The sequence below is a fragment of the Arvicola amphibius genome, chromosome 4, assembly GCF_903992535.2.
Source record: "Arvicola amphibius chromosome 4, mArvAmp1.2, whole genome shotgun sequence".
Classification (NCBI taxonomy): Eukaryota; Metazoa; Chordata; class Mammalia; order Rodentia; family Cricetidae; genus Arvicola; species Arvicola amphibius.
In genome coordinates this window covers 26,329,703-26,354,169 of record NC_052050.1, presented here as the reverse complement: position 1 = coordinate 26,354,169, position 24,467 = coordinate 26,329,703, and the positions used below count along the sequence as shown (strand labels likewise).

Genomic DNA, 24,467 nt, shown 5'->3' with positions numbered 1-24,467 from the left:
CAGTTTGATCCCTAGAATAAAATAATAATAGCCAGATGATGGTGATGCATACCTTTAATCCCAGTACTCAGGAGGCATTTGGATCTCTGTGAGCTCAAGGCCAGCCTGATCTACAGAGTGAGTTTCAGGACAACCAGAACTGTATAGTGAAACCCTGTCTCGAAAAACCAACCAACCAAATGTAACAAACAACAGGAAAAAGAAACAGAGCATGGTAGAGTGTGTGTTTTTTATTCTGTTTTTGTTTTCGAGACAGGATTTCTCTGCATAGCTTTGGAGCCTGTTCTGGCACTCACTCTGTAGACCAAGCTGGTCTCGAACTCAGAGATCACCTACCTGCCTCTGCCTCCCAAGTGTTGGAATTAAAGGCATGTGCCACTGCCCAGCAGTAGTGTGTTTATAATCATGGTGCTAGGGAAAGAGGACAGAGATAGGTGAGCTCTATGCAAATAAGAGATCTGGTCTCAAAAACACAAGTGTTTAGCACCTGAAAAACAATACCCAAGATTGTCCTCTGACCCTCTCATGCTGTGCATACACATGCAAGTACCTAAATACACACAGGAACATACGTGATAGGGATGAACTAGAAATATATTGGAATTACATGGGCAGGGTTTACAGAAAAGGAAGCTCATTCACTTACTCACTGAACCACAAAAATATGTTCATCTTGTGTCCCTCATTCCAAGAGGAAATGGTTATCTTTCCGGGGGCACTTGTTCCCCTCCATGTGTGAAGTCGAGTGGCAGCAAGGTACACTGAACAGGAAGGGAAGTTAAGCATTTGTCACAGCCTGGGCGGTGACAGCAGAGGACACTGGAGAGGTGATCAAATTAATTAAGACTACCACTAAGGAAGTCTTCACTTTTTTTTTTCTCGTTTTCTTTTTTCCTAAGACAGGGCAGCTAGGATGGCCTTTCATCTGTAGTCCTCCGGGCTGGAGAGAAGGCTCAGTGGTTAAGAGCATTGACTGTTCTTCCAGAGGTCCTGAGTTCAATTCCCAGCAACCATATGGTGGCTCACAACCACTTGTAATAAGATCTGATGTCAACTTCTGTCTGCAAGACACATGCAGGCAGAACATTGTATACATAATAAATAAATAAATTTAAAAAAAATCTGCAATCCTCCAAGTTCAGCCACCCCAGGCTAGGATTACAGCTCTGTACACCATGCCCAGCCAGCCTACTTTCTAGACCTATAGTAAATCTGTTCTAAAACTTCCTGTTTACCATTAAAACTCAAGCCAACTTCAAGCCTTTCTTCCTTCTCTCACAATGGAGATGAATATCGAGTTGGGGACAGTATGGACTTCTTCCCTGGAGTCTGACCTTAGAGCAGAATTTTCCGGTAGATATACTTCATCTGCTCACTTCCCAATCCAAGCATCCCAGGTGCCTTGGAAGACTTGATGGCTTTTGGGAAAGAGCTGAGATGTCTGAAAGCCCACTTCTGTGCATGTTACCCCAAGCTCCTGATCTCTGCACACAACACTGTCTCCATCAGAGTGATTTCTAGTGAGTAGCCAAGCCAGTTGCTTTGTAAAGGTTCTAACTGGGAGCCATCATTTGGCTGCCTCAGTGTCCTCTTCTTCCCATGCCCACTGTGAAGTGGTGAGATAATGCTGGTGCTCTAAGTACTGAGCTCGTCTCTCAGTACAGTGGGATTTCTCAAAGTACAGGATCTAACGCCAGCTCAATGTCAGTACTGGCAAGTGCTTGGAGAGTATCTGGAAGGATTAACACCCCCTGCTTCCAACAGGCCTGTCTCCAGGGAGCTACACAGTACAGGTAACAGAAATAGTGGTCATCCCAAGAAGAAAGTTATAGTTCTGAAAGTCATGTCTCAAGTGAGTGTGGTGCCATACACCTGAAATCCCAGCATTCCAAGGTGGAGGCAGGAGGATTAGGAATTCAAAGCCAGACTCTGAATTCCTGAGCTAGGTTGGGAGTGACATCTTCAACCCCACGTTTGAGTTTTTGGTGCTGTCAGCAGGAGTACCCCAGTTCTGTCTAGTCTCTCCATACGCTGCAGGTCAACTTCTGTTTCTGATCTACAAGCACCAAACCATCATTCCAAAATCCCAAATCTGACACACACTCAAGGAAGTAAACCACTCACAAGGCCCCCATGCACATAGGGATGAAGTAGTATCTAGCACACTCTATACTGAGATGAGAACAAGTCTCCAACAACTTGTGGCAGAGTTGAGTCCAAGGTAAGCTGTTTCCAGAAACAACCCCTACTGGAACGTGACTTGTAGAGAATAGCGATGCTTATCACTCACAAGGGACACTTGGGAGGCGACACCATGGAGCCAAAGTGGTCAACAGTCCAGGTTATTTTCTCTATTCTGAGGCTCAAGTAAACAAAGCCAGGTGTCCGGACATGTACCTGAAGGCACACACTGAACAGGAGGGGAGGGGCAAACTGATGCTTCCCCCAGGGAGGCATTTTCCTCACTGCTAAGCCTTGTTTTTGGTTTAGTGACATTCACTGGCATTGCTTAAGATACCACAAAGGAAGTGAGCAATTTACACTGCCCCCCTCAGTCTGCGAGAGGCAGTCATTTGCAAGCTTGTGGCCAAAAAAGTCCTGAGTAAAACCAGCTGAGATCCCATTCCTAGCACATCACATCCTATTATTTAGTAAAGGTGTTCTCATCTTCTGTTCTCAAGACACGCACCCTGTGAGTCCAGCATCCAGTGAACCAGTCCTCCCTCTATACCTCACCACTCACCAGAATCGGTTCTTTGCATTCAAGCACATCCCGAGAACCAGTTCAGAGTCCTGAGTAAGAGTAGAGCAGCCAGAATGTTTCCTGCTAAACCACGAAGACTCTCAAATCAGGCCTCACTAACCTCATGTCTGGGAAGGACTTGAAAGGCAATTTCCTAAACTGTAAATAAATGTGTGCATTTCTGCATAAGTGTACACACACATGCATGTATGCACACACGTACCCCTAAAGTATTTATCAGCTTCCCAAAGGCCATAAACAGAAGATCATGGCTCGGAGCCCTCCTGCTTGACCCTGCTGTAAGAACAGTCACTCTAACTAATCATTTGACTTGGCAACTGCTCTTCCTCTTAAGAGCAGGAAGGTCTAGGGCTACTCTTGTAAGGCAACCAAATGATTATTCCCACTGGTTTCTTGTTCAGAAGCAATGGTGCTGCAAGCAAACTGTGCTCAATTTTTATCTATAACTAGATCTAGACCAGTAGTTCCCAACTGTGGGTCAAATGGCCCTTTTACCCCTTTTAGCAGGGTTGCATATTAGATATCCTGCATATCAGATATTGACATTACAGTTCATGACAGTAGCAAAATCAGTTATGGAGTAGCAACAAAAATAGTCTTATGGTTGGGGTCACAATATGAGGAACTGTATTAAAGGATTGCAACATTAGGAAAGTTGAGAACCACTGATCTAGACAATCAGCCTGACTGACAACTACATTCCAGCATACCAAATCCCAGCCAAGCCCAAGTGGGAAGCACCACCGTGCTCTACAAAGCAAACACTACACTGCTAAAAATGACTCTGCAGGACCCAATAATCCCAGGAGAAATGGGAAAACAGGCATCAGGTGACCAGACCTCATCACGGCATGCCTTTTGGAGGCAAGAAATACAAGGCTCAAAAAACAACAACAAAAAAGATACTATCTACAGCCAAAAAAAAAAAAAAAGAAAAAGAAAAAAGAAATACAAGGCTCTCATTCAGTATCTGAAAGTTCTCAGCAAATTAATGAGTATCCTTTCAACGAAGCCTCTAGAAAAATGGCTGTTTCTTTTTTTGTGGTTTTTCGAGACAGGGTTTCTCTGTAGCTTTGGAGCCTGTCCTGGAACTAGCTCTTGTAGACCAGGCTGGCCTCGAACTCACAGAGATCCACCTGCCTCTGCCTCCCAAGTGCTGGTATTAAAGGCGTGCGCCACCACCTCCCAGCAACATGGCTGTTTCTAATAAGTGTATCTACCTAGCAGAGAGAGAGGATGATTACACACTACAGAACTGAAGCTGAAGAAGGCAATGGTAGAGGCAGTACAGATTCTCACCTGGGACAGAGCATAGTGAACATTCTGGCATCCTGGCTCCAGAGTTCCTCCTGTACAACCAGTGTGAGCAAACAGCATGTAGCTAATGCAAGGGCCTGGGAAAATAGTGCTAAGCACACAGGATGCTGTCCCACACAGTCCTTCACTGTGTCAGACCCAGAAACAACTAACTGTAGACTATTCTCCAGATTTCTTTTACAGGTTGGAAAGCCAAGTAGGTTGTAAATGGGTAGTGTCAAACTTTAGTGGTGATGACTAGTCTAGAGACAGGATCAGGACCACACAACCTTTCTCTCTTAGTACTCATTTCTCATGGTCCACATTAACAATCTTCAAACTGTAAAAGAACAAAAGTTCCCTCTGCTGTGAATGTTTATAACACAGAGACTTGAACAAACCTTTTCTAAGATGAATAAAAGGGTAAGCTATTTTTCTCCACTGTATTTCCCAACTGCAGTAGGAGGGCCTGCCAGTGAGCAAAACCACCCCAGCAAACACAGCCCCTCTTCCACCATACAGATGGCAGTGCCCAACCTGAACAAGCAAACACAAGCAAAATGCAACTATTCCCAGAAGCACAGTCTGAGTTGGGGAATGATTAGAGATTCATGGCTTACGTGGCTCACTGCTGGTAGACACACCTCGAGAAAAAAGAACACACTTGTTTCTGCCTCCTATAAGCAAGTACGGTACCCCCACCTACCTTAACTCCCCACTGGTTCCACCCCCCAAACCAGAGGCAGAAGAATCAAAGAATGTTATACTAGCTAGTCACTGTTGTGTATAACTAGTTCCTGGAGCCAAAGGGAGGCAGATTCAATTTGTCCTACCAATTAATGAGTTCAGAGTCAACACTTATTCTGTCAACAATCTGTTTCACATGGGGAAAATAATCCAGTTACAAACCCCACTCCTAACCCTTCACTGAGCCATTAACCACAGATCAATCATACCATTTCCACACATAAACAAGCTTCAGATTACTCAGACATGAGCAGAGAACATGCTTTATTGAGTAGATAAAGAAGAGCACATTCTACCACATGTGGGGAAGGGTTCAGCATCTGTAAAAGGCCTTTATCCCTTAAGAAAAATCCCCAGTGAACAGCATTTGGATAAATGTTAACAGTGACACTGAAACTGGAGGGAGCCGCCACTGAACATGCTTAAGATCAGCTCCCTCCAACCCACAGTGGATATTAGTAGTGTACAGAGATGACAAGAGAAAGGCACAAATGACCAGAGTTAGGATTGTGGTGAGGGTGCCACGTGAAGACAGCAGTGCTGCAGGAGACCAAGTTGGGAAGGGTGACATGTCAGACATCAAAAGCTGCCCCCAAGATAGCAGGTTATATAATGGGACAGGGAGAAATTAGAGGGAACATTTCTTCCTTCACTTAACACCACCAAAAATAGGAAACCAGAGAACAGGATGATGGTGGCAAGTTCTAAAAGGGCAATGAAGTTCTTGGAGGGACAGAAGCACTTCAGCCTGTTGTAGGGGGAGGCACTGTTGAAGGGAAGCAAACCGTAGCAGTGTGGCCACTCTGTCTTGCTGAGTCATGGGCTGAGAAACAGAACTCATTTTCAACCACTTTCCACTTCTCCCAGGAAGCTCTGGACAAAATCAGTGCAACTTACGTGGAAGTTTATCTGCCCTACACCAGACTGGCAAAGGCAGGTGGAAATAGCTGCAGTGTGATTAATCAACTACCATGTGGCATGAAAGAAAACTGTTAAAATACTAGGCGACTGCCAACATAAAAGGGGGCAGGAAATAAAAAAAGAGGGGGTACTTTCTGCTGTGAAAAAAGAATTACCCATTTCCTTCCAGTAAGATACTGCCCCAGTGCCCGTGAGTGAGCACAAAGAAAAATATGGAATCACCTCCTCTTCCTCTTCAGTCTGTCTCATTCAGATGGACCAGCTGCTGTGATCCCCTGGGAACGTTTTAGGAATACCTAGCTCGGGCCAGTCTGATCCTGACCAAAGGCAAGTCATTGGACAAAAATGGAAAAATAAGTGACAGTGAGATGAAATCCAGGATGAATGGACCCTCCCAGGAGATAGACATATACTCATAAGTGCTGCCTCTTCCCCGCCCTTCACAAAGAATGTGTAAGGAATAACTGGAAAGAGCCTTTTTGGTTGCAACCATGTTTGGAGGTCTGGTAACCAGGCAGGAAAAAGCACTAGCACAAAGTTCAGGACACAACAAACCTCACGGGGCTAACGAATATGAGGGAACCAGTGACTGGACAGGTACAGTACCATAACACAACTCCTGGGTCAGTGCTATGAGGATCTGTACTTGAGCCTAATACAGATCCGTCCAGGCAACCTCACTGAGGCCGAAACAACAGTTCCTCAGAACCAGTGTCTGCAGTGTACACGAAGGTCGGAGCCAGGACAGTCCTGAGGGGGTGGCCTTCCCAAAGGATACTGTACTTGCCAATCACAAGAGCAACAGAAATGACAGACAGATCCCTAGGGTACGGATTCCTACTGCTGGGGCTCGCTGGCTCAGAATGACAGGTCACTTTAAGTGCCCTTGGGAGGGGTCCATTTTAAGCAGCTTGGATCCATGGTTTTATTGGAGTTGGACCTTTTGGCCTCTTTGGCTATCCATTCATCTATCAGGTCCTGTGTAGAAAAAAAGGAGCAATTATTACATATATGGAGCTAACACACTTTAAAAGATTCCAAAATGACCAGCAACAGATTCTCCCAGGTTCCAATAATCTATTAAAGGTAAAACACGATATTATCTTTGGATTTGCAAACTGCTTTCCTCCTAATCTATTTCTTCCTATTCTGCCTTCAATGAGAGCTGAAAACCATTCATTTATGCTTATTATGTGTAAATAACTAAAAATGCAAAATGGGGATGGGCTGAGGTGGCATTTAACAAAATAATCCCAAACTACTTATGAGAATCTTAGGACTCACGAGAACGCTCATGGATGGGCAGAAATGTTATGCCACACAAAGCTTCTTAGCTTGTCAGCCAGATCTCACAGAGCTTACCAAAAGCTCTGATAAGGACAAGGGAGGAGATAAGCTTAGAAACAAAGGCCATGTGGACCTCACTGCCAGCTGGAACAAGGCTAGAAGAAGCTTCCAGTCACACCCTTTAAGGGAAGTCAACTGTGGGTAGTGCAGCCCTAATGAGCTCTAAATTCTAAGGACACCACCCGCAGCTGAGGGAACTCTCACCTGTCTCTTCAAAACTAGGTGCTTGCCTTTCCAGTACTTGAGCATCTGAAGGGCTTGAAGAGTGCTGACGATGTCCACGGGATTCACAGCTGTTTCCTGGCTGATTTCTGTAACAGAGCAGCTACTGAGATCCCAGCTGAAGCATAGAACCCACACCCATGCCTCCCAAGGCCCTCTTTCATTTTCATGGAGTTTCCAGAGCACAAATCTGAGGTACTTAGGCTACTTGATCAGAATGTTTGACCAGCCAAAGTTAACTACCAAAAACAGATATAATGGTAAGACGCTACTCTTGAGATCCTCAGAAATCAAACTGGAATCCTAAATTCTTCCTGTATGAGAGCCAGATGTCTTTCCTAAAATTCCAATGTTTCAAAATACTTGAAGTCTTTCTTCTTGATTTTTAAAAGAAATGACATATATTCACAGGTGTATGAATATATTTTATGTATATGGGCATTTGGCCCAAGTGTATGTCTGTGTGTATGTATGCTAAAACTGGAGTTACATGTAGTTGTGGGCCTCAATATGGGTACTACAAATTGAACCCAATTCCTCCAGAAGAGCAGCCAGTGCCCTTAACTGCTAAGCCATCTCTCCAGGTCCTCTTCTTGGTTTTTACGTGAACTGAGTGTTAACAACTCCAGATGGGAGAAACCACTTTACAACCATTCTAGGACCCAACGTTCTGGGAGCTTCAGCCCTGCAGTGAGGGTCTCTGCAATGCTCTCTAATCATAGTCAGATTAAACAGAACGGGGACCACTGTCACCAAGCATGACCTACCTTTGATGGAAATCTCCTTGCCCTGAAAGTTGTGCAGGTACCGGAGCAGCACTTCCTTCCAGTAGCTTCGGTAGCTTATGAGCCCCAGGTCTGATAGGGGGCGCTCTGGAGAGCCGACTTTCTCTTCCACTTTGGAAAGTAAATAACCTGACAAGGAAAAAAAAAAAAGAAAAACACAGACTTGAATTTCATTCTTTTTATTTAGGGAGAGGACTTAAAAAATTCTGTCTACTTATTTTGTGGACATGCTGATGTGGAAATCAAAGAACAACTTGCAGAAATCAGTTCTCGCCTTCTACTGTGTAGGTATTGGGAACTGAACTCAGATCCTTAGCTTGGCAGCAAATGCCATTACTCACTGAGCTGTCTCACCAGCCCTTGGGTGAGGTGGCTTTTTTGAGACAAGGTCTCAATATGATGTTGATTGGCCTGTTACATATTATATATAGACCAGACTGGCCTTGAACCTGCAGTGAAATCTTCCCCATTGTTTCTGCCTCCACAGTGTTGGGAAGCCCAGCCAGACTTTTTCACGTAACACTAAACCTCGTTCTAACAGCAAAAAACTGCAAACACAGAAGACTTAGGACATCTGCTTTGCAATACCAGAGAGCCAGCTATTTGGCAAAGATGTTCTGTGTGGCTGGTGAAGACATACTGGCTTTGTATAAACAAGAGTGGAGGAAATGTGTACTTACAGTCTAACTAAATGCCTTATAACCGGCACTTAGAGACAACCCTGGAAGCCGTCACAAGAAGCTTTAATAGCAATGGTTCTGTAGGTGTTTGCTAAGAACAGAGATGGAAGTCGCTTTATTACAAAACACAACAATCATTTTCTTTTTTAAGTTAAACCAGGCTGACAGTGTGATAATCCTCAGGAGTGTTAGCATTATATGTACAACCCACCATGTCTAGTCTAAAATATATTCCTTGGGGCTGGAGAAATGGCTTTACGGTTAAGAGCACTGACTGTTCTTCCAGACAACTCAGATTGAATTCCCAGAACCCACATGGCAGCTCACAACTGTCTGTGACTCTACTTCCAGGGCACTGGAAGCCCTTACACAGATATATATGCAGGCAAAACACCAATGTACATAAAATATGGCCAGGTGGTAGTGGCGCATGCCTTTAATCCCAGCACCCAGGAGGCAGAGGCAGGCGGATCTTGTTAGTTCAAGGCCATCCTAGTCTACAGAGTGAATTCCAGGACAGCCAGAACTGTCACACATAGAAACCCTGCCTCAAAATAATCAAACTAACTAAATATTAATTAAAAAAATTTTTTAACCAGGCGATGGTGGCACATGCTTTTAATCCCAGCACTCGGGAGGCAGAGGTGGGTTGATCTCTGTGAGTTCAAGGCCAGTCTAGTCTACAAGAGCTAGTTCCAGGACAGACTCCAAAAGCTACAGAGAAACCCTATCTTGAAAAAACCAAAACCAAAACCAAACAAAAAGACAACAACAAAAAAAATATTTAGGGACTAGGAAAATGGCTCAGCAAATAAAGTACTTTTTTTTTTAATTTTAAAGATTTATTATTTTTTTGTTTACAGTGTTCTGTCTCCATGTGTGCCCTCAGGCCAGAAGAGGGAACCAGATTTCATTACAGATGATTGTGAGCCACCATGTGGTTGCTCGGAATTGAACTCAGGGCCTCTGGAAGAGCAGCCAGTGCTCTTAACCTCTGAGCCATCTCTCCAGCCCCAATAAAGTACTTTCCATGTAAGCATAAAAACAAGAGTCTGGATCCCAAGAATCCTCAAAAAAGTAGGCAAGACATGGTGGCTGCCAGTAACCTCAGCTTTCTGGAGGCATAGATAGGCATGCAAGGCCATCTAGACTAGTCAAAGTAAATTGAGTTCTCAGTTTAGTGAGAGATGTTCTGTCAATAAATAAAGCAAAAATGGAGGAGATACTATACTATCAACTGTAGATGGAACTGCGGGGCTGTGTCCCGCCACCTGGCTAGCTTTACACCCGAAATAATTACACAGAAACTATATTCATTTAAACATTGCTTGGCCCATTAGTTTCAGCCTCTTATTGCCTAATTCTCACATCTTGTTTTAACCCATATTTAGTAATCTGTGTAGCATCACGAGGTGGTCGCTTACCAGGAGAGATCTTAATCTGCGTCAATCTCAGAGAGGAGAGGCATGGCGACTGTCTGAGCCATCTACCTCACTTCCTTCTTCGTGTTCTGTCTACTCTACCCACCTAAGGACTGGCCTATTAAATGGGCAAAGGCAGTTTCTTTATTAACAAATGAAATCAACACAAACAGAAGACTCTCCCACATCAATCAACTTCTGGTTGTCAATGTGAACATACACACAGGCCTATCAGATATACTCATGACCAAAAATAGACTTAAAAACATTTATTTTTATGTGTATGGTGTCTGCCTACATGTATGAATTTATGTATGTATACAATGTGTGGAGGCCAGAAGAGGGCATCTGATCCATGGAACTAGAATTACAGTTGGTTCTGAGTACCATGTGGGTTCTAGAAACTGAACCTGGGCTCTCAGCAAGAGCAGTCAGTGCTCTTACCCTCTCACTGAGCCATCTCTCCAGCTAAGCCTCCACTCTCCTGTGACTAAAATTCAATACATGGATGCTGATAGTACACAGCTGATTCTCGTTGTCACAGTGGTTATGCAGACTTAGAAATACTGAATCACTGCTCATAGGAGAGAAGTTTGCTTCTTGAGCACCTCTGGCCAGAGCCATCAAATTTTCTGTCTAATGTTCTTTTCTGTTTAAAAACATTTTTTTTAAAAAAATTACTTTTAGTTTATGTACATTGGTGTGCATGTTTGTCTGTGTGAGGATGTCAGATCCTGGAGTTACAGACAGTTGTGAGCTGCCATGTGGATGCTGGGAGCTGAACTTGGGTCCTCTAGGAGAACAGCCAGTTCTCTTAATCACTGAGCCATTTCTCCAGCCCCGTTTAAAAACATCTTACAACACATTCTGTTGATTCAGAGGCTCACAACCCATAGTACTGTAATTCATGTCTGTAGAGAGCATGTCCAACACATGCATTTATCAGTCTTCCTGTGCTAAAGACCATTACTTCAGCACAATGCTTACAGTCATTTTAAACTGACAGTTTAATGAAGGCACTTTTGTCATCAAGGTGATTGATCTTAGTTCAAACCCAGGACCCACATGGAGGAGGAAGACTCTTGCAAGTTGTCCTCTGATCTCCACATGTACCCTCCAAACCAACAAATGTAATAAAATCCCTCCCCCCATTAACATGGGAGGCACACATTAGTGGGTTAGACAAATTCAAACCCGATACCCACGATTAATGAAGAGTGAGTATAAAACCCAAAGCCTGAATCAGGTACATGGATTATTTCCACAAGTGCTTACATAAGTGAAATCCCAAGCATCAAAGGACAGATTTAAGCCTAAGCCACGCATACGTGCCGTTTCAGTCTCAAATGGGATAATCCTGCAGAGCTTACTTTATTATTCTCTGCATCTCCTACTAAGTCAGTAGCAACTTCAGGTTCTGTATTCATTGGTAAATGTGCGTATTCCCCCACTTTGTCCATTCACTAACTAGCTGTCAGGATACTTCGACTACATGGTGGGAACTATCAAGAGCACACATCAAAAGTGCCCAACGATACCCCCAGGGTCCCAGCCTTGAAGAGCTGATGCTCAGCAGCATCACTTACTGAAATCAATGAGCATTTTGCCATAGCCCTGTCTCATATACTGAGGCATGGTGAGGATACAGGACACATTGTAGTTGAGAAATGAATTCTTCTCCTAAAATCAAAAACAGACAAGCAGATCATGAGACGATGAGACCAAAAGTTTCACCACTAAAATCATCCCCATCCTAAGTAAAAAATAAGGCTATAAGGCCTTGTAAATCAAAATATTGTTAGTCTGAGGATGTGACAGCTGTTACCACACCATGATGGCCAAAGCTATTAACCTAAGGATCTTCAAGCTCAGACCTCCAGTGCCAATTTAAGGAGATAACTCCAAGAGCATGCCAAAGCCAAGAGTGCTGGGATGATATACTAGGAGCCCTCTCTAAGAAGCACTGTTTCAGAAGACAGCTTGCCCATCAGAAAGACAGGAAACCAAACCACATTCCCCTGGAAGGTCAAAAGACAAATAAATCACACAATACCTGATTCTGTTTATAAATGTCCAGAATAAGTCAATTTGTAGGAGAGGTGCCAGGAAGGGGAAAGAGGAAATAGGAACAGACTGCAATGTCTCTTCTTGAAACAATGGAAACCATGACGACCACACCAGTCACAACTTGTCATTATACTAGGAGTCACTGCCCTGAACAGTTTAAGGGATGAATTGTATGGTGCACTGTGTTTTAATTAAGTTGTCACAGTACATTAAAATCCATAACCACAGCTGTGGTAACCTTTAATACCAGCACCATGGAGGCAAAAACAGGTAAATCTATGCTGAGTTCTAGGCCAGTAAGGACTACACAGGGAGACCCTGCCTCAATAAAACGAAAGAAAACCATAAGCCGGATCTGGGCTTGCACGTTTTTTTTTTTGTTTTTGTTTGTTTGTTTTTTTAATATGTAATGATTATGGTAGTCAGTTTATTGCACAGATTAATCATTCTTGAGTGTACAAGCTCCAGAGGAGCAACTGGGTCTTTAAATACACACAAGTATTTCCATCAAATGAATTTTCAGCCTTACATCGAAACAGGCCTATATCAGTGTTTTTAAGAAAAATAAGTGCTATCAACTATGTGTTAACTGAGAAACCACATACAAACCAAAGATTATGGAAAGGGGCTAAAAAAAGAGGAGGGCTGAAAGAGCAGGAAGGTGAGTATTGGAAATAAAGCCCACTGCATTTTATGTGCTAACTGCTCCAGTCCATTTAAATGTTTATCAGTCAAACTTAGACCTTAAAATATAGCATGTAGGCAGAGTCTAATCTGTTTGGTCATAACATCTACCTAGCTTGTAGGTCCTTCAGGGTGAAATGAATACGAAAACAGCTTCAGGTTCTTCACCTTGCTTTTTATGACTGTTTGAAATGAGATGGATTCCACTTAAGAACAATCTCCTACGGGTCACTGGAGTCTTTTTCCTTCCATCCAAGCCCACACTGTGTGCCCACTACCCCTCATGTCTTACCATTATCCAAATGTAGGTTAACAAGGAAAGCTTTTAGTCTCACACCTAGGATATGCCTGAAGAACTGGCTTCTCACACACACACTTCTCTGCTAGGAGACAATGTGGGTACAGAAGTACAGTATTTCAGCCGGGCGATGGTGGCGCACGCCTTTAATCCCAGCACTCGGGAGGCAGAGGCAGGCGGATCTCTGTAGTTCGAGACCAGCCTGGTCTACAAGAGCTAGTTCCAGGACAGGCTCCAAAGCCACAGAGAAACCCTGTCTTGAAAAACCAAAAAAAAAAAAAAAAAAAAAAAGAAGTACAGTATTTCTAGTTTGTTGTTCAATGTACAGCACACAGCACTGCTATGTCAGATAAACATGTGCACAGGAAAAATGAGGAGTGGGCTCACAGAAAGCAGCCAAATGGAAATCAAAAGGACTGTCTCTTTCAGAGTTCCCTAGCTTTATCTATAGAGGCTATCCAATAATTTCTTTAATTACATCACATACTTCTGAGTTCATTCTGGAGCTAGCTATTCTGCTGTACTTTTCTCTATCTCTCTGTTTTGTAGATCCAAGCAACCTCGGGTACGAAAGGATCATCTGGATTGAAATCATACAACAGAGAACAAGTAGACAAAAATACTTTTGAAATAGTCAGTTTGGAGACCACAATGTTAATCTTCCATCTTTTTGTTTGTTTGGAGACAGGGTTTCTCTGTATAACAGCCCTGACTGTCCTGGAACTTGCTTTGTAGACCAGGATGGCCTTGAAATCACAGAGATCCGCCTGCCTCTGCCTCCCAAGTGCTGGGATTAAAGGTGTGCACCACCACTGACCAGTTTATGTTCCTGGTTTTAACCTAATAACAAAGAGGGAAGCAAAGCCAGAAGAGGTGCTTCAGCTACTGGATGTTTTAAGTTTACAGGGAGGGTCCAGGCCAGTAATTAATAGCTCCAATCCAAAAGTATAAAAACAAATAAACTAGAACCTTCTAATAACACTAGCCAGGTGTCTTGGCTCACATCTGTAATCCCAGCCCTTTGGAAGTTGAGGCAGGAAGACTGTCCTGGGCCTGAGTTTGAAGCCAGTTTAGCTGTACAACAATTCCCGGCCAGCCTGGGTGACAAAGGCAGAGCCTGAACAGAATACTTGCACGAAGCCATCTGTAATGCATGTGTAATGTTTGCCTTTCTTCTTTAGTTTACAAGAAGCCTATCACCACTGTCTGCTTCCCCATCAGAGATCTGAGTTCTCTAACGCCAATACCCACAATGCTGCTGTGGTTGTTAAGCTTCTAAATCACCAGGATCCTGCTGACCTTAGAAAAATATCCAATCAGGTGACAGCCAGTATTGTCTGCTTCTGTCATAACGTAGAACAGGAAAGGTTCTACATCATAGTATAACGTCTTATGGTCCAGAAAAAGCTTCGCCAAAAGGCACAGATTTTGGCAGTAGATCTGGAAACAGAGAAAGAGCCAATGACCAGAAGAATTGAGAAAACACCCAAAGCAAAGCCTAAAACAATAACCGTACCAGCACTACTTTGAAACAGAACTAATCCCTAGTCCCACACAAATGTTTGGTGAAGATAAAACAATCCTTTGGAACCCCATCAATGCTTGCCACTAGCATCTTTCTCTCAAGACACCACTTTTTACCTTGTTTTTCTTGCCATCTACTTCAAACACAGAGATGGAGCCTTTGCGGTATATCTCATCACCAGGGGGGTGTTTCCACACACACTTGGCCTACAAGAAAATGGAGTTCACATGAAACAATCAGATTTTCCTACAACCCTGTTCCTCAAGAGGGAAAAGGAACTGCGGGTTAAAACTGGCTGAGTTAATGGACAGTTGAACACACTTGAGGACAGTGAAATCAATCATTTTCAGAAAAGTTAAAGCCTTCTTAAGCTGTTGCAACATATCAATGGCATTACTTTGGCTGTTTGGTTCAAGTTTTCTGGATTATTTTTGGCATTATCTCAGTCCAAGATATTAAATCACCGACAACGTAAAAGCCAGATTAATAAGAATATCCTTGCTTACAATAAAATGTCTCATGCTAACAGGAAATTCTTAAGCAGCTTATTTTGGCAGCTTAGTGTTGCTAAGTATGCTAGGCTCACCTTTACCAGTCCCTTCCCAGTACCATCCTACCTTCATCTTCTGTCCTCAGCCTGGAAAATAAATGTGCAATCACGAGTCACTCACTATCTGCCCACCTCCTGTCATATGCTAGAAAAAGAAATCCCTTCTATGGCTTATTTTAACAGGTAGAAGGCCTGGCAAAGAAACAGGAAGCTGGAAGGCACTTGGCTCCAAAGTAACCCCGTTTTCTTATTCTCAAAATGTTCAATTCGTGGTGCTGGGGCTAGTACCCAGCATCTTAGGCAGCAAGCCAAGTCCTCATACTCTGTCGGTGAAAAGTTCTAAGCAAGTACAGGTGTTTGCTGCCAAGCATGATGGCTAATTCAATTCTGGGAACTTACATAGCAAGAGGGAACTGACTCCCACAAGTTGTTCTATCATCTTCACATGTACGCCATGGTATGTATTCACGTGTGCACACATCAGCATGCATACACACACATACATATTCACACATATAGAAAAACTCTTATTAAACATTTTACTACATCTTTTTGACAACTTAAGAATAAAGATCCACTGGACAACGTGGTTGGTGCACACTGGTAATATAAGTACTCAAGAGACAGAGGTAGGAAAACAGCTAGCTTGAGCTAAAGACCCTATCTGAAACAAACATTATATACACACCTTAAAAGAATTATGTTCCAGGTTTGGGAACGTAGCTCAATGGTACAGTATATTGTAAAGTACTTACCCAGTAAGCATGAGGTTGCATTCCCTCCCTAGCACAGAGGCAGGCGCTCAAGCCTGTGTGTGTGTCTGTTTAAGGCATACACAACATGTTCTAATTTTCATAGGTAACTCAAAAATTCATTTATTTGTTTGTTTTTCGAGACAGGGTTTCTCTGTAGCTTTGGAGCCTGTCCTGGAACTAGCTCTTGTAGACCAGGCTGGTCTCGAACTCACAGAGATCCGCCTGCCTCTGCCTCTGCCTCCTGAGTGCTGGGATTAAAGGCGTGCGCCACCACCGCCCGGCTTTCAAAAATTCATTAACTAGAATTGTTTCAAAGTTCCATCTATGTTCCTATCTCCTCCCCTTATTTCTAAGAAATAGAATATTTGTTTAACTATGTAAAGATGTGGTACTTTTGTTTTACCTTGCCTGCCTAAGACACCTGATTGTTCTAATAAAAAGCTGACAGGCCAATAGCTAGGCAGTCGAGAAATAGGCAGGGCTGGCAGGCAGAGAGAATAAGCAGGAAGAGGAATCCAGGTTTGAGGAAAGAAGGAGGGAGAAAGAGAGGAGACACTAGGGACTAGCCAGCGAGGCTGCCACCAGTCAGCCAGACATAAAGGAAGCAAGAAAGTAGAACATACAGAATAAAGAAAGGTAAAAAGCCCCAAGGAAAAACAGAGAGGAAGAGAAACAAGTTAAAGTAAGTTATAAGAGCTAGTGGGACAAGCCTAAACTAAGGCTAAGCATTCATAACTAATAATAAGTCTCCATGTTCTGATTTGGGGGTTGGAGGTCCAAGAAAGCCTGCTACACTTACTCTTGCTGGTTTTTTCCACGATAACGAAACCAATGCAATAGTTATTTGTTGAAAACATTAGCCAGCATGAAAACAGAGGCCATTTCAGGGATTACAAGTGATTACACCTGACACAACGGGAATGCAAACAAGCTTGTATTTCCTGAAATCTGACTTTTATACTCATATAATTCACTAGACCAAAGTGTGCAATCCTTTCCTATTTTAATACAAATAACATTCAGAAAGACAAACTATCAACCAATTCTGTTACTTTCATCATCCATTCTAAGTGGATCTCCCTTGTATATACATTCATTCAACACACATTCCATAAACACCCTCCACCTAAAATATGAGTTACACTGTCCTGTCTTATCTAATGAAATACATGTATTTTCTTGGAATTTGGGGCAAACACATACTATAGGGAGAGGTAATTCATTTTCTGAGGAAGAAAACAAAAGATTGGAAAGAGAAAAAAACATGTTTGTAGACAGGATGTAATTAAGGTGCCTTGCAGCAGTGGCCCCCCTGAAATATAACTTTCAATTCCTTAAGTCTCCACTCGATTGCTACGACTTGGGAGATGTCATCTCTAGGACATAATTGGGAAATCCTATAACATCACCCTCATGCCCATGGATACAGTAGTAGAACTCAAAAAAACATACCATATGTCGGCGGAGTATTGTTTGGCTCTTCATGTATTTTAAGCAGAATTCACACATGTAGAGACGTCCCAGCCGTGCATATTCTTCAGGATAGGGAGAATGGTACCAAGTATCCAGCTCATAGCGCCCAAAAGCAATTGTTTTAATCATGTTGCTCCCCTCCGTTATTTGGCCTTGAAGCCTTAACTTCTCCTATTGCCAAGAAGACACCAAAACAACAAGGAATTATCCAAAACAAATAAAAATTAGGATTCCTTAGCTTTGATTTTAAAATTAGATTTTATCTATATAATGTGTATGGATGTTATTTGCATACACATATGTGCATTACACGCGTGCCTAGTATCTGCAGAGATCAGAAAAAAAGGGCATCAGATGCCTGAAATTGGGAGTTACGGGTGACTATAGTCATCAGGTGGGTGCTAGGAACCGAACACAGCTCTCTGCAAAAATAGCAAGTGTTCTTAGCCACTGAGCCATCTAGAGTTCCTATTATCCTTGTTCTTAAGACTCTGCTAGGCCGGTGGCTAAGCTATAAAATAATCGGCTAGATTGGCCTTTATCCATGAGACAGCCACTAATGAGAGTTACCTGAATGATGGAGGAGGGTCATCTATGTGTTACTCTCATTGGTTAATTAATAAAGAAAACTGCTTGGCCTGATAGGTCAGAACATAGGTGGGTGGAGTAGACAGAACAGAATGCTGGGAGGAAGAAGGCAGTGGGGCAGACGTTATAGCTCTCCTCTCCAAGATGGATGCAGGCTAGAATCTTCTCAGTAAGCCACCACTTTATGGTGGCACACAGATTATTAGAAATGGGTTAATCAAGATGTGAGTTAGCCAGTAAGAGGCTAGAGCTAATGGGCCAAGCAGTGTTTAAATGAATATAATTTGTGTGTTGTTATTTCGGACATAAGCTAGCCAGGCGGGAAATGAAGCCCGCCACTCCTTCTATACCTGAACATGGAAAATCAGGCAGTTTACACAGAAAACTTCCCAGCTATACTGCCCAGAATCGTACAATAAAAAAAAGAAGTCTCTTGTATTTTAGTTCTTCTGCCTTCATTTTCAGATGTTGTAATTAAAGGTGTGCACCATAACATAGAGTTGCGTGGTGCTGGAGAGAGAACCCAGGGTTCTTGGATCCCAGATAAGCACTCTACCAAAAGAGCTACAATCTTAGCCCATTCCTGGTTCTGTTTGTTTTAAATTTTTTAAATTAATTTCTAATTTATTGTGTGTATGTAAATGCAAATAGAGGTCAGAGGACAGCCACCAAAGCCTGCCTCCTGCAAATGATATAATAAAAGGAAGGAGTGGAGATGAAATTAACACTACAAACTAAATTTCCCTGAGCACATTTAATTTGTTTTATCACAGCTGTAAAATCACAGTTGATAAAAATTCTGTCTAGGTGACAGTTGAACATGCCTGAAATCTTAGCAGTAGAAACAGTGGCCAGTATTAGTGAATTCTAAGCCAGTCACAAGTATATGTGTGTGTGTGTGTGTGTGTGTGTGTGTGTGTGTGTGTATAAAACTCTATCAAAAGCAAACAAAAAAGGGCATTTCTGCAAGGATATGGAGTGCATCTATAATTAGTGGGAGCATGGCATGAGCCCAGAAGTTTGAAACTTGTTTAGACAACAAGATGAGATTCCCCTCCTTATCAAAAATCAATGAATTCAATAAACTATCTGACTGTAGTCTTCCTCACCACTTTCCTTCACTGTTATTTTTATGCTTCTAGGGTAAATGTATTAAAATGAAAAGAAACCCTACAAAAGGCTGCAGCCCTTCAAGTCCCTAGGTTCTCAGAATTGTTAATTTTATTCAACCAAGACAAAAAGAGCACCCAGAGTTTTAACTAGCCTCACTACCTCAAGCCAAATTGAATCTTCCAGTTGAGGGAGATAAGAGAAAAAAAATTAAGAAAACAGGATAAGAAAAAGGTGATGTGTTTTCTATGGAAATGGGAAGACTATCTCTAAAGACAGGCTGTGATGGGCAGAGATGAAGCAGTGGAATACCCAACTCCCAACAGACTGGTTGCTAATCACCTTTCTTGGTAGTTCTAAGGGCTTTGCATAAAGGTCCTCCCCTCACTTTGGGGTTCTTGATACTCACCAAATCCTCAGAAGCCCGGGCTTGTGCTCTTCGGAAAAGATCTAAGTCATATTCGCTTGTCAGATTTTCCAAGAGAGGCTCCCGAGTGTTCCCATAAGTCTGTCTGTGTTCCTAGGAAAATTAACCAGAGGTGATACTATCTGTAGAACTTGGTTCATTTTATTTCCATAGATGCCAAGCTGAACTAAAAACGATTTACAAAGGACTTAAACACTGGGTGTGGGGACTGAGCTCAAGCAACTGGTAACAGGTCAGTGTCAGAGGCTGCCCCTATTCGCCCTATGGATTTCAACAACACAAAGGGCAGCAGCCCCCAGGAGGCACCAGAGATGTTGGAATCCTAGAGCTGGTGATAATCCCTGACGAATAAATAGATCCTCTAAAACTTAGTCCTTGAAGATGCTGCCTGGAAGGAAACCTTGCAGCAAGGAGGGCAGCTGGACTAGCAGTCCTTAGGAAACTCCTCCTGACACTACCTCATTGACTGCAACCATGTAAGGCTCCCATGTTACAGCCCTTGCCCAAGTGCACAGCTAGAATCTCTAACAATGTCTTGTTAAACATCAAGAAAAATTAAAAATAATTTCAAACCTGACCAAGCTGGTCACTACGAATATTCATGCCCTGAAAGGATAGTGGAGGAGGAAGACTTCTCTTTTAAACCTGGCTCTAGCTCTCTTCTCTCCACGCTAGGCTCCACCTCCCCCAGAAAAGCAGCAATGGGAGTTGCCAGAAGTGGAAGATTCACCCCAGGAAGAACATCCCACACTTAACAAACACATCAGCGTCTGAAGAAAGCACTCACCCTATGAACATTTCCTACAGCTAAACTGAGTCAATCTGTTGCAGCTTTTTGAAATTTGGACTCTATGACTTAAAAGTTTAGGTTCTAAGTATTACTGAGTTCTTCTAGTTTGAAAATGTCATTGCACCTTCCCCCTTTTCTTACTTTTTGAGATAGGACCTCACTTCCAAAGTGCTGGAATTACAAGTATGTCACAGTGCTGGGGAATCAAATCTGGAATGTGCTACACACTAGGCAAACACTCAACCGAGCCACTTCCCCAGACCTAAAAACAAAGACAAATCAGCCAGGAGCAGTGTCACAGGCCTGTAATCCCAGCACTCAGGAAGTGTATAATCAGTTTCAGGCTGGACTTGGCCACAGACTAGCAAGCTCAAGGCCAGTCTGTGCCACGCGAGATCCTATTTCAAAAGAAAAAAAAAAAAAAATAAGCAACAAGAAAAAGTTCTTTTTTGGTTTTTTAAAACAGAGTTTCTGTGTCGCTCTGGCTGTTCTGGAACTGACTCTGTAGACCAGATTGGTCTCAAACTCAGAGATCCGCCCTGTCTCTGCCTCCCAAGTACTGGGATTAAAGGCATGCGCCACCAGCACTCAGCAACAAGAAAAATTTCTATCTAGAATTTTTAAAATCAGGAAGGATCCAAATAACATATCTCAAGCTAGTGAAAAGCAGATGTCTGTAAGGTTAAACAGCTCAAGAGCTTTTATATTATATGCTCTTTCTACCTGTATTAATTTGAAGGTCCATTACCTTTTCTAAGCCCTTTCCCAGAGTGAACAGATCCATCTTATGGGACTGCCACCTGGGTGAAGAATAGTGTATCATAGTCTCTCAGTGAATCACATCATTGTGCTTCCCCAACTCAACTTACAAACAAAAAATAAGCATGCATCCCGATCTGGTAAGCCCACTACCAGAGCCCTCCACCTCATCCATAAAACTAAATGTGTTGCCAGGCAGTGGTGGCACATACCTTTAATCCCAGCACTCAGGAGACAGAGGCAGGCTAGCTAGTTCCAGGATAGTGTCCAAAGCTACAGAGAAACCCTATCTCAAAACACAAAACAAAACACTACATGTGTTTAGTTACAGATTCTCAGTAAGTTCAGCTACAACTTACAAATCATTCATTTGTTACCTATTCTAAAGACAAAGCAAAATAGCATTCTAATTCTATGAAGAAAAAAAATACTCAGAAAAAGACCAAGTGAACACATATCAACATGTTATTAATATGTAGTATCTTGGGTGGGTGATTTTTACTGGAAATAGTCTCAAATTTTTGATCTCTCTTCATTTTTTTTTTCCAAGACAGAGTTTCATTCTATAGTCCAGGATGCTTTAGATATCACTTTGTGGCCCGCACTGGCCTCAAACTCATGGCCTTCCTGCAGGTGTGCGTAATCACTCCTGACTTTCCTTTCTTTTGTTTTGTTTTCAAAACAGGGTCTTGCTATGCTGCCCAGGTTGGTCTCTGGATATACTACCATGTCTGGCTATATTTCAGCAGAAAACAAGTACTAATACATTTTCAGTAAAAATAAATTGTTACCTAAAAAGCCACACACACACACACACACACACACACACACACACACACACACACACACACACACACACACTGGAAACAAGGTTACTCTGCATAGCCCTAGCTGTAGATCAGGCTAGTCTCAAACTCAAGAGATCTGCCTGCCTCTGTCTCCCGAGTGCTGGGATTAAAAGTGTTCATCATCACTGCCTGGCTATACTTTATGCAGAAAATGTTTGAAGACTTTACCATGAAGACATTAGTTAAAGATCTTCAAGTGAAAAGACAACTAGGTGCTATGGCATATGACATATAATGAAAATGACAAATTACGTAGTTACAATATAGAAAGCTAGAAACTTCAAAAATGCTAGTTGTGGCTATTTTTGGGTAGATTAATCTTCTGTATACTAGTCCGGATTTTTACTATAAAATGATATTATATTCAAAGTTAGTGCTCTGGTGCTCAGCTGTATCTCTAGCCCCTAAATATTTTATTGTATACAGACATTTCTAATGTCATCAGTATTTCTTCTAGTAGGCAAATTTGCTCCCCTCCCACAGTATGCAGATTGAACCCAGGCCACTTTGATGTATATGACAAGCCCTTCATTTTTCACTTGGGGACAGGGTCTTGCTAGACTGCTAAGGCTGACCTGGAACTCACTTGGTAGCCAGATAGGCCTGGAGCTCATCATCTTGCCTCAGCCTTCAGAGCAGCTGGGATTATTACAGAGCCACATCTCTTTAAATGTTTTTACTTAAAACTACAGTGAAGGGATTCTACCAACTGAGCTGCATCCACAAGGCCTAGGGGATGGAATGTCCAAAAACAAACTCCTGTTTCATCTGTATAAGCCCCTTTGTCTCCCACTCAACAGCTCCAACTTGGGGCAGGTTACTAAATGACATAAAAGAACCCCTCAGAATTCACTGGATCCCCTTATAGGAAACAACTAAATAATATGAAAGGCAGACGCTTAGGCTCAAGTGTGAGGGTTGGGTTCAGGTTAAGAAAGGACTGGATTTTCTCCTCACCATATATTTCTCCTTCTGCTCTTTGCTCAGTCCAGAATTCCTTCTCTTCCTGAGTTCAGCCACCTTTTCCTTATACCGCAGCTGTCTTTCTGTTGGTGCCTAAAAGAAAAACAGAACAGAGAAGCTAGCTAGAAAACTCATTATGAAGATAAGTTTTAAAACATCAAAATGTCTTTTAAGTTTTTCTTTTTTTTAGGATTTCATTAAACCCAAGGGCGCCTCCAAACCTGGAACCTCTGTTCTTGCTTCTATCTCCCAAGTGCTGGGATTACAAATCCAATCTACCATGTCAGGTTTTTTGTTTTTTCAAAGAGAAAGAAAGGGTCTTCTCTAAATAGTCCTGGTGGCCAATCCTTCTTTCTCTTTCTCAGTCTCTAGTGTGCTGGGATTAGAGACATGGACCACCAACAATACTGAGCTTTTCTTTTCTTTAAAAAAGGAAAAACAAGGGGGCTGGAGAGATGGCTCAGTGGTTAAGAGCATTGCCTGCTCTTCCAAAGGTCCTGAGTTCAATTCCCAGCAACCATATGGTGGCTCACAACCATCTGTAATGGGGTCTGGTGCCCTCTTCTGGGCTGCAGACATACATGGAAGAAATGCTGTATACATAATAAATAAATATTTAAAAAAAAAAAAAAAAAAGGAAAAAAAATTCTAAAGAAAAAAAACCTGCCAGGAACAGTACCACCACACAGTTAATAATATGTTAATTTTATAATCCTAAATTGGTAGTCTTTTACTATTCAAACCAATGTTCTTACTGCCCTTTCGGGAATGCAAATTTATTTTAATTAATATGAATAAAGAGTGAAGTCACGAAGGAGGAGTCAGGAGCATCATGATTCATGTTTATAACCCCAGCAGAACCAGAATGATTGCTGTAAGTTCCAGGCCAGTCTGGTCTACATAGCCAGTTCCAGACCTATAAGGGCTATATGTCAAAATTCCTATCAAAAAACTAAAATAAGATGGAAATCTCTACCAAAATAAAAATAAAGATCATTTTAAGTGTACAAATACTGATTTTAAGTACTATTATTTAATGTTCCATCAATAACGGCATTAAAAAAACAGCAAAAATAAAACCTATGACAGAATCAAAAAGGATAAGGATGAGTTACAGACTGCTTTTGCCAAGCACTGAGGTCAGATATCACACACGTTAGATGACTACCCTGACTGGTGGGCACTATTCATGAAGTTTCGTAGCTGGCCTGCCCAGGACAACACAGCTAATGAGAGAATCAGAATCTTTCTTTCCACTGTGACTCCTCTGCTAGTCATGTACAATCCAACTGCAGAAACAGATACTTAGATGACAGCTATGACTAATACTTTACAAAGGCTGACATTTGGAAGAAAGTATATGAGAAGAATACAGAGAAAGGGTTACTAATTGCAGAAGAAGGTCTTAGAAAAATTCTTACAAGAGCTAAGACTTGCTTGAAGCCTT

The 24,467-nt window shown here is 42.3% G+C and overlaps 1 protein-coding gene across 2 annotated transcripts in view; it reads right to left on the bottom strand.

Moving 5' to 3' along the window:
• Positions 1–5,054: 5,054 nt before the first annotated feature.
• The window catches only part of Kat7 (lysine acetyltransferase 7), a 38,451-nt gene continuing 19,038 nt past the window's right edge, over positions 5,055–24,467 (bottom strand). For both annotated transcript variants that reach the window (XM_038327104.1, XM_038327105.1), the window contains 9 exons: positions 23,015–23,113; positions 19,643–19,753; positions 17,515–17,706; positions 14,874–14,963; positions 14,532–14,672; positions 11,770–11,863; positions 8,065–8,211; positions 7,280–7,386; positions 5,055–6,706 (listed from right to left, as the gene is read on the bottom strand). In XM_038327104.1, the coding sequence (XP_038183032.1) occupies positions 6,605–6,706; positions 7,280–7,386; positions 8,065–8,211; positions 11,770–11,863; positions 14,532–14,672; positions 14,874–14,963; positions 17,515–17,706; positions 19,643–19,753; positions 23,015–23,113 (1,083 nt within the window). In that variant the 3' untranslated portion in view covers positions 5,055–6,604. The remainder of the gene's footprint in view (positions 6,707–7,279; positions 7,387–8,064; positions 8,212–11,769; positions 11,864–14,531; positions 14,673–14,873; positions 14,964–17,514; positions 17,707–19,642; positions 19,754–23,014; positions 23,114–24,467) is intronic.